Below are 10,575 nucleotides of genomic sequence, written 5' to 3'. Positions count from 1 at the left end.
CCCTTTGGGGCCCTCGCGGATGACTGAACAACGCTGTCACACTGCAATCCTCCCCAAAAAATTGATCGTGTTTACAGGACTAGCAAACGTAAACTAATGATTGTACTCTAATGCCACTTCGGCAGCTATTGTTACAATTATTTGTCTGTATGCATGCCAAGTCATGATCTTTTTGGATGTAAGCCTTTAAACCTATGACAAGTTTTAAATCATTTTCCGGAAGATTGTATATCGTCTCAATAGATATCTGTAATGGTGCGAAATTGTACCCAGGGTAAGTCTCGTATTTAGACGTACGATCCTGAAATTGTTAAAGAAATCCAACATGGAATTGCTGAAATACGGCGCTTTTTGTCCCTAAACCCCTCAAAATGAACGCGAAAACCTCTCGTTTTCTACTGCTCATGCTTTCCACACCTGCACCAGTAGAAATGACATAACACAAGAGATACGCAAGATAGAAAAAAAAAAACCTGTTCTGGCTTTCTCTGTGTATGTAAAAGATGCCAAGTGGCGCCTATTCTCAATTCTTGCCGATTTTTTTATTGGTACCTGACGTTTTGGTCAGGTCAATTTTGGGGGTACCCTTACTTCGGCGGCGGTCACGTAATACCTATGACAGAAATCTTTAATCTGAAAAGTGTGCAAGATAGCTAACTAAAGGGCCTTTATTGGCATATAAAGTTAGAATGAAATTACACGGGAATAAAAAAATGTTGTTGGGGTGCAAAAATGGGTGCAATAATATTTTTGCTCAATTCAGTTAAAGGCACAGTCAGCTTCCCGTAACCAATCAGTTTCTGGTCACAGACACTGTCACGCTTTCACACTTAGTATAAACACCCTTTCGTTTAAACACTCACCGCTTGAGAACATCCTAGGTGCCCTCCGTAAAGAGCGAGCATTTGTCAAAGAATTTATTTTTGCGTGGCCAGCCGGATTGTTCAGTACCACAATCGTTTTGGAGCTAGAACTAACTTTTAAAATCTTAGTAATAAATTGACAGCTTGTAACACAAAAATTCTTAAATCATAACAGAATTCCTTTTTCATCAAGACAAGATCAGAACAATTCGAAGTTTTGAAAGCGGAAGCGTGTCACGCAAAGGTCGTGTTTCTTGTAGCAGACGAATGTTCTGCATAGTGCTTGCCTGTTTGAAGCCAACCGCCGCCGATAAGTTCGTGTGACTCGCAGCCGTTTGTTGTGTTTTAGATTCAGAGGAACACAATAACGTGCTATTGCAGATACAGCCAGTCGCGTTGAAATCACAAACTGACGACTGAAATTGTGACAAAAAAAAGGAAAGTGGATCACACGGGTTCACGATGGCTCAGGGGTTAGATAAACCACTTAAATTGGTGTGTGGTTTACGCGAGCTAAATAGCCATTCAAACGAACTGTGTTATTTAATGCTATTAAATGCTATTGCAAGTGTGTTCGATAAGGTTAGAACTGCTTTTTCCATGAGAAGATTTAAATCGTTCTGTAAACCATTTGAGACATACTTGGGCTTTAACGTTTCCCACAGCACTTAAAGCCATCGTCCTTCCCGTGTACACGACCAAGTCCCTGTGGCTTTTTGTGAGAGAAATAGGAGCCAGGATGTAGATTTTTGAATATGTCTAAGTACAGTAATGGTATTTTGCCATGTAAAAGGCAGATATAAGCTCTTACCTCAGCGTCACGAATGACCTTCCTACTTCTCCTTCTCCTTCTCCTTCTTCTTCTTCTTCTTCTTCTTCTTGTTCTTGTTCTTGTTCTTGTTCTTGTTCTTGTTCACTAGTAAACATTTGACATGACACCTACAGCTTCCTATATATACATTTATATTATGCTACTCACAAGATCTAAGATTTTATTTCAACCATGTGCAGTACACTCGGAAAATTGATTGGCTCGAGTACATTGAAACAAAACAAAATACAAATGCTCAGGACGATTTGACCTTAAAAAGGGACATTCGCTGTACTGTAATTTAGAAACACCTGCAATGATTTGCTCAAAACTGCTTCCAAACTATGCCAAATAATTAAATGAATTTTAATCAGCGAGTGGTTTCCATCGCCAGCTCTCCTGTCAAGAGTCCGGACTTCCGGCCGTCATCATTATTCATTTAGTTTTCATAGATTGAGAAAGTCAAACCTACAGTTTAGCTTACGCATGCAAGTGCAGCGCTTTATGTCATGATACCCCTAAAAAATGACGCAAAAAGTCCCGTTTTTGACCGCTCTTGCGATCGACACCTGCATCAGTAGGAATAGCATAGCACACGAAATACGTAAGCTAGCTAAACAAATCAATCAGATAATTGGTTGGACTTTCATCTCGTATGTAAACGTTGCAACGTTGTGCCTATTGTGATTTGTTTTCGATTTTTTAATTGGGCCCTTCCGTTTTTGTCAGATCGATTTTGAGGGTACCCTTATTTGAGCGGCGGTGACGTGATCCCTGTAAAAGATATCTTTAATCCAAAAAGTGATCCTGATAGTCAAGTGAACGGCCTTAACTGGCATGTAAAGTTTAATGACATTACATGATAATTAATACTTTAATTTTGGTGCGAAATTTGTTGCAATAATGTTTTGGCCAAGTTTAGTCAACATCTCAATATAACGTAGATTGGCATTTGAAATTAAATGACTAAATCAGTCATTATCATTTGAGAACAAAATCACTCTAAATTCGGGTTTTTTAACTCCACACGCTCGCAAGCATGTCATCACGCACGCACAATCATGGAAATATTCACGTCGTCGGTGTAACTGCTCCGAGACAGAGAGATTCTGAAGATCACACTGTCACTGAAGAACTCGCAAAGAAAAATGTGAGAAGGCCAAAAAAAACAGTGCATGGGAAGTAAGCATCTACCTAGCACTGGCCAAAACTGTTAGCAAATTTGTGATTGCTTCCCTTAGTTTGCGCGCTCTCTCTCTCTCTCTCTCTCTCTCTCTCTCTCTCTCTCTCTCTCTCTCTCTCTCTCTCTCAACTAACTGAGCTAACATTATTTTGCCTTGAAGAAGATCACCAGATGTCCTATGGGGGCTGCCTGAAATGTCTTCCATTTTGTGTTTGAAGTAAAAGAAGACTTTGAAGTTTAACATGGCATTGTTTAACGGTAGTTTTTATGGTAATTTCATGAACAGAAAACGAATCTTCTTAAAGACCGTTCTAATTTCTCTCATTTTTTTGGTATTTGGTCTTGAAGCATTATCTATTCCGTGACATATCCTCAAAATTTGGCAACTTTCAGTTTGAGCATTTGTATGCACTTCATCAATTATTTTTTATACCGTTACAAATCTGGATGGGTGCCTCCGCGTGTTGTGTTTTTGTCTGGTAAGGTGCCTCCGCTATCCGTTGACCAGAGACGTAATGAACGTCTTCAATGGAGATATTTGACATCGGTGGTTCCTGATCATGTACTTTTTACAATGACGATGACATATAGTCACGGTTCTGATTCATGACACCTTCAGCTAGAATGACTTATGCATGTTTAGTCTTTCCGAAACTCTCTTAGCCTGCAAGTAACTGATTTTCATTAAAAGAAACCTTATCACTCACATACACATCAGAACACTTTTAATTACAAAATAAAAGAGTTACTGATATAGTGAGTGCGTAGGTCAATAAAAAAAAATAGAGTGGGGAAGAAAGAGAGAAAGAAATAGAGAGAGAAAGAGAGAGCGAGAGACACAGTGAGTGTGAGAGAGAGAGACGAAATACACACAGAGGAAGGACAAAGAGAGAGAGAGAGGGGGGGGGGGGGGGGGGACTATATGATTTCTTCTTTGGTGTTTGGGTTTTAAACACGTTCATTTATTTGCGCATTGAATATGTGGCATCAATTCACTTGTGTTCCTTTATTAGTTTATAATATATGGAAGTTTTCCGGCATTTTTTTTTAAATCGTCCTTTTGTGCAACAGTAGCTAGTGAACTTAGTCGGCGACGATAAAACTAAACTGGCAACAACAAACAAACAAACTAGATCGTTTTATTTACGGAAGATTCGCCTGGTTTTCAACCTGGTGGCGCACACACACACACACACACACACACACACACGGCACGCACAAACACACACACACACACATAAACAAACAAACACACATAAACAAACACATACACACACACACACACACACACACACACCACACACACACGCACACACTCACACACACACACACACACGCACACACACACACACAAGTCCCCAAGCACAAGCCCGCCCCAGCAGGTTTAGGGCGCTCTACGAGTTTGCGGCAACAAGCTAACAGGCGCAGTGTCCGGTTTTCACGAGAAAACTACGTCATTTGATAGCATCAAACCCTTGGTCCATCCACAGGCGAACACGCCGCCCACAGATACTGTCTCCTGTCGCTGAAATTATGTTGCAGTAACATGATTCGTTCACGGACTCACTCATTCAGTTGCACACATTCAAACACAAGCGAAAGTTCTAATACTGGGACTGGGTGGCCGAGTGGTAAGTGCACTTGCCTCGGAAGCGAGAGGTTGCGAGTTCGACCCTAAGCAATTTTCTTCCCCCTTTCCCAGGTGGTGGGTTCAAGTGTTAGTCTTTCCCTGATGAGACGAAAAACCGAGGTCTCTTCGTGTACACTACATTGGGGTGTGCACGTTAAAGATCCCACGATTGACAAAAGGGTCTTTCCTGGCAAAATTGTATAGGCATAGATCAAAAATGTCCACCAAATACCCGTGTGACTTGGAATAATAGGCCGTGAAAAGTAAATCAGTATTCGCCGTAATGGCTTGAGATTTACTGGCCGATGTGCGTGATATATTGTGTAAAAAATTCCATCTCACACGGCAGAAATTAATATGTAAAGCGCTTAGAAAACGTCAAGCGCTATATAAATCTCCCCGGCATATATATAATTACTGAAGACTAATCCATCTGCAAATTCATCTAACATTTTCCTGACAGTTTTTACGGCCGACAAATTTGATTAGGTTATAAAACTATACTGAGTAAATCAGAGCAGGCTAAATCATTGATTGTGTAGCTGTGTGGTTTCCGCCTGTGACCAGACGTCGCGGCGGCTCTCTTCCACACAGTTTCGCCGGACTGCTTCATTTCTGTGCGCAACTACAGACCGTTTTGAATGACGATATTTCAGGGGCGTCACACGCTATGAAAAAGTGGTGGGGCTATCAAACAATATCAAACACTGTACATAAGGAAGACGTGGAACTTGCGAAGAAAATGCGAAAAAGTGTTTGTGGGTTATCGTCCCTAGTCACATGCTGACGGCGAAAACAAAATGGCGGATCGCGTAGGTACCGATCGCGTGCGAGGTGGTGGTAAATTGTGCTCGGCTTTTTGTTGCAAGAACGCCCGTTACAAACAGAGCTGCTTCGGGAAAACTTTCCACAAGTTCCCTAAAGAAGAAAAAAGGTGGGTTGTGCAGTGATTATTTCATCAGGTTTACCTTCTTCAGAATGAGAATGCAATGGCTCGAGTCAACTCACTCAGATTTATAAGCCAACTGTCTCTGGGCATTTTTGTCTGCTATGATACTACAGTATTTATAGAACTAATATGCAAATGAAATATTACAAACATAGCATGGATCGGTTCATCCTGAGATTTCTGTACTAGCTGTACTATGTACGCGTGTGTCTGCGTGTGTACCTGTGTGTGCATGTGTACACTGTACTTACGACTGTGAGTGTGAGTCAGCAGTCAGTACAAAACAACAGTTTACACTTGATGACAAACTACCCGTGGGCATATTTGCCGAAATCTTTATCAAACCTTGCTTACGGGAAAACTACAGTACAAAGGTACATCACTCATCCGTTTTGCGTTCAGGCAGAACGTTAGATTTAGACTGAAGATCTGATTTATTTTTTGTCTTTCCTTTTTGCTTAGTTTAACAATAACATTGTTGTTTTTATTTTCAAACTAGGTGCAGAATATGGATGCAATTCACAAGGCGAGGGGACTTTGAAAAGCTGCAGCCAGCTGATGTTCAAGGTCTCAAGCTTTGTACTGATCACTTTGAGGCCAACCAGTAAAACAATCCTGCAGAGAGGATCACTTGTGTGGAATGCTGTCCCGACATTGTTTGCAGTGCCCAATCCACCACCGAAGGTTATTTATTTATTGGTTTTAGGTTTTTGCAAACCAATGAAGCACACTATTAAATGCAGGTTGAGTAATGACAAGTTTGAGGCTGATGTAAGAATTGAAAAAAACCAGCATTGTTCCCATCAAATAATGCCTGTTTGCATTTAGCGCAAAAAAATGATAAGGCCATCCAAAAAAAGTTACTTATTTTGGATCGACGTCTTGATTATGATGATATGATGAACTTATTTTGCAAAAAAACAGCCCCAAATGGCAAAAAAAGTATAGGGTCGGCGTCAACAACAAAAAAGTTGTATGTTTCTGGTCACCTGACCCTACCTATGTTTTCCCGACGACCCTAGACTTTTATTTTGCATTTTCAAAAATAAAAGGGGTATTCGAAAATCAATTGTTTTCCTGTTTTTTTGACAAAATAAGTTAAAAAGATGGTTTAAAAAAAAAAAGTTTAGAAAAAAAATCTCCACCTTTAGTCATGTTAGGCCACAAAAAAAGTCTGTTTAAGGTAACATAGGCCCCCCAAAAATAGCGTCGGTAGGTCGGCTTTTTATTTTTGTATTTTAGCCATCTGAATATTTTAATTTCATTTTTTAATGCCCCAAAAAAGTCTAGGGCCGGTGGGAAAAAAATAGGGTCGGTCCGGATACTGTAAACAGATTATTTTTTGTTTTGCCTTACGAGAAACATACACTTTTTTGTGTGGCCTAAGACCAATGCCATGAAATTGGGAGAATTGTTTCATTGTGACTGGGTGTTGGTTGTGAGTTTGTCAGTTAAAGAGCTGTGCATTTGCAGGTTGCTAGTGGGAGGAAGCCACCATCGCAAAGGGTAGCTACAAATGAAGCCAGCACCGACCTGTCGCCTGATGCACAAATTGTTCAACCAGGTAAGAGATTTTTAACCATGAAGAACACCCTGACATCAAAAAATGTTTAAACCCATCCATTACATAGTTGATAATTGCTGTATAGGGTGACGGGCGCTGTGGCGGGGTGGTAAGACGTCGGTCTATTAACTCGGAAGGTCGAGGGTTCGAATCCCGGTCGCGGCCGCCTGGTGGGTTAAGTGTGGAGATGTTTCCGATCTCCCAGGTCAACTTATGTGCAGACCTGCTAGTGACTTATCCCCCTTCATGTGTACACGCAAGCACAAGACCAAGTACGCACGAAAAAGATCCTGTAATCCATGTCAGAGTTCGGTGGGTTTTAGAAACACAAAAATACCCCGCACGCTTCCTCCGAAAGCGGCGTATGGCTGCCTAAATGGCGGGGTAAAAACAATCATACACGTAAAATTTCACTTGTGCAAAAAAAATGAGTGCACATGCGAGTTTCAGCCCACGAGCGCAGAAGAAGAAGAAGCTGTTTTGGGCGGATGCATGGATGGATGAAATTGTACCTGTAGTTCCAACACGTAAAGATGGGAAACATATCCTGTTAGAGGCATGGTGTAACAAGAAACAATTAAGTGGCTCTATTCCCATCTCCCCCCCCCCCCCCCCCCCCCCCCCCCCCCGTCGCGATATAAGCTTCGTGGTTGAAAACGACGTTAAACACCAAATAAAGAAAGAAAGAAAGAGGCATGGTGTGTGAGGAGTTTACCTGGTACTGTTGTCCTAATCAATCAATCAATCAATCAAAATGAAGCTTTTATAGCGCGTATTCCGTGGGTACAGTTCTAATGGCCTCACCCATTCAGTACCAAACAAGGTCAATTCCATCATTGTTCCACATCGTATCCATAGTTGCTAATACACTTCATTTCTGGCCTGCCTTCCTACGCTATTGTTTATTTTCATTTTGTGATTTAATTACACGTGTTTTAATTTTTTCCAGGTTGTAACTTGTTATGGTTATGTTATTTTATGTGTGTTTTCTTTTTTAGATGACATTCAGGCGATCCTGGAGGACATAGGATGTAAAGCATCAAAGTTGTCATCTTCCCCATCCCCTCGTGAAGCGGAACTTTGGCAGAAGGTCAACAAACTGAGGAGCAAGGTTTTCCGATTAGAAAAGAAAACGATGGAACCCCGTGTAAAACGAGCGAGTAAATTAGCCAAGCCTCCCAAGAAAGACTTTGTAGTAGAACAGTTGTCTCATATATTATCAGGCGAGGCGAGCTATTTTGCCATTTATGCCTGTTACATATTTACCGGTTATCTGCTGCTGTGTCCAATCCTGGCAGAGACGGGAACGCATGTTACCAAGGAGCTGAAGGAGAGTCAATGAGATGAGAGAATGTGATTAACAATTGCCAACTCTCTCCGTACAAAGAGGGTCCAAAATTGTATAAAAAAATAGATGGTAGGCAATTCAAAATTAAAAAAAGGACTCTCGGAGCATGGACTTAATGAGTCAAAAATTAAAGAAGGCTCTATGAGCCGAAGTACATGTTTTGTCTATTGTCTTTTTTATTTTGAATTCCCTACCATCTATATTTTGATACAATTTTGGACCCTCCCTGGTGTGTTGTTTCTGATGTACCTTTTAGTCTGTTTACAGTAACATAGGCACACAAAAAGAGGGTCGGTAGGTCGGCTTTTCTTAAAAAAATTTTATAACCATCTTTTTAAATTATTTTGCAAAAAAACAGGAACAAAATTGATTTTTTTTTTCTTTTTCTTTTTTTCCAAATGCCAAAAAAAAAGTCTAGGGTTGGTCTAGAAAAATAGGGTTGGTCGGGATACCGTAAACAGGCTATTTTGCTTTGTTTTGCCTAAGCAAAGACTAACAAACTTTCTTTAGGGTCTGACATTGTATTTTTGGGGTACTAACTAAATACATGCATACAGTTTTCGATTCCTTTTATACTTTTTCACAAATTAGCCCCCCCCCCCCCCCTTTTTTTTTTTTTGTAGTCTGCCCTGGGGGCGGGAGGTCTCCTAATTTCGGTTTCTAGGGTCACCTTATGCTTCCCCATGAGCTGAGAACTTAATTTAAAATGAGCCTCGATTTTTTTATTTGTATTTTGTAATTGTGCCTTTGTCCAGTCACATGATTTCACTTTGTACTTAAAAACTTGGCGCTGTCATCATTTATTGCTATTTATTGTTCAGTTGTTCAGTATTTATTGCTATTGGGCATCAGTTATTCAGTTGCCCTCTTTCGAATGAGCCATGCATGCATTATGGATGTGTTTAGCGAATTGGGATACCTAAAGCAATGTAAAAGAAACAATGTGAAGCAAACATATAGCACCAAATAAAATAACCGAATCAGAATGGAAACTTCTTCAGTGTATGTGTGTGTGTGTGTGTGTGTGTGTGTGTTTGCTGTTTTAAATACCGAAAATGTGAAAATAAAGCAAGTCACAGCATGAGAAAGATCGACTGTACTAGTCATGACAAAGCAGGAGACAGCCTGGTCAGCATGTAGAAAAGGGGAATAACTCGTATTTAGCCATTCTCATTTCTAAGCATGCCCAATGAGGAAGTTATCCTTCTTCCCATTGTAGTTTCTTTGACAATATCAAGGAATATTTACTTTACACTTACTTGAACGTCAGTGAACGCACAGAAAGGCCCTGTCACGTTGTCCAGTGGGCAGTCACGCCTTTTCACTTTGTCTCAGTCAAACTTGACAGTTTGAGTGGCCTTGGTGGCCTGAAGAACGCTTGTCCCTGCCAAGGCTGATGTGGTGAACGTGCCAAAGATGTCACGACGATGGGGTGACGCTGCAAAGTTGTTGGCAACATGTGGCAAGTCAATTCTGTCTGTGCGCTCCTTGTGCACATGAAGCAACATGAGATGGTTTAAACGTTCTTGCAGCATGTTGGCGCGAAGGTACATTTTCACCCTCCTCATGGCACTAAAAGAACGCTCGCTTGTAGCATTCGTGGCAGACATCACCAGAACAAGTTTAAAAAGAACACCAACTTGAGACATCAGCGAAATTTGGCTCTTTTGCAGTCCCTGAACTACAGAGATAGAGAACCTGGCACTGTAAATAACCGTGCTCAAGAACCTAGGTTGGGTTAGCTTAGAAGATCGAAGAAAAAACAACCGATTGGCCATGCTGTACAAGATCAACGCCGGCATGGTAGGCATTGAACCAACTGCCTTTTACAAGCGCTCTGACCCTAGATCTAGTAACACGAGGGCCAAATCGAATTAATCAAGAACAAGATTACCACCCACACATTCTTCCATTTGTCGTGAAATTAATTGACGGATTGAGCTCCAAACTTAAGCATAATTAATTAATTTGGTTGTTCAATCGACGAAAATGCACCGAAAATGGCGTACGTTGTCAACCATGGCGGGACATCATTTACACGAAAGAGTTGTCTCCCTTGTTCGCTCACACGGAGTAATTCCTTCTTTGACCCATGTAAATGAAATGCATTCGTTCATCGGAGTTCATTCCGTAACTTCAAAGGGATCTAAAATGACTTGTTATGATTACAAGTGCAGGTTCTACAAATTTGGAGACTTAAATGCCTCTGAATTCTGAGCTATGAATT

General features: G+C 40.9%; 1 protein-coding gene across 1 annotated transcript; it reads left to right on the top strand.

Annotated features, from left to right (window-relative positions):
* Positions 1 to 5,879: 5,879 nt before the first annotated feature.
* Positions 5,880 to 9,334, top strand: LOC138953057 (uncharacterized). The gene is made up of 3 exons (XM_070324831.1): positions 5,880 to 6,120; positions 6,910 to 7,000; positions 7,999 to 9,334. Exons 1-3 carry the CDS (start codon positions 5,995 to 5,997, stop codon positions 8,340 to 8,342), a joined length of 561 nt encoding a protein of 186 aa, XP_070180932.1. The 5' UTR covers positions 5,880 to 5,994; the 3' UTR covers positions 8,343 to 9,334.
* The last annotated feature ends 1,241 nt before the right edge of the window (positions 9,335 to 10,575 follow it).

The sequence above is a fragment of the Littorina saxatilis genome, linkage group LG17 (genome assembly GCF_037325665.1).
Source record: "Littorina saxatilis isolate snail1 linkage group LG17, US_GU_Lsax_2.0, whole genome shotgun sequence".
Lineage (NCBI taxonomy): Eukaryota > Metazoa > Mollusca > Gastropoda > Littorinimorpha > Littorinidae > Littorina > Littorina saxatilis.
This window is presented reverse-complemented; position numbering and strand designations above follow the sequence as displayed.

Excerpts from the sequence above, each read along its gene's own strand:
- LOC138953057 (XM_070324831.1), top strand. The coding sequence starts at position 5,995 with ATGTTCAAGGTCTCAAGCTTTGTACTGATCACTTTGAGGCCAACCAGT. Across the intron at positions 6,121-6,909 it reads TGCCCAATCCACCACCGAAG|GTTGCTAGTGGGAGGAAGCC; the intron begins GTTATTTATTTA and ends GTGCATTTGCAG. Across the intron at positions 7,001-7,998 it reads TGCACAAATTGTTCAACCAG|ATGACATTCAGGCGATCCTG; the intron begins GTAAGAGATTTT and ends TTTCTTTTTTAG.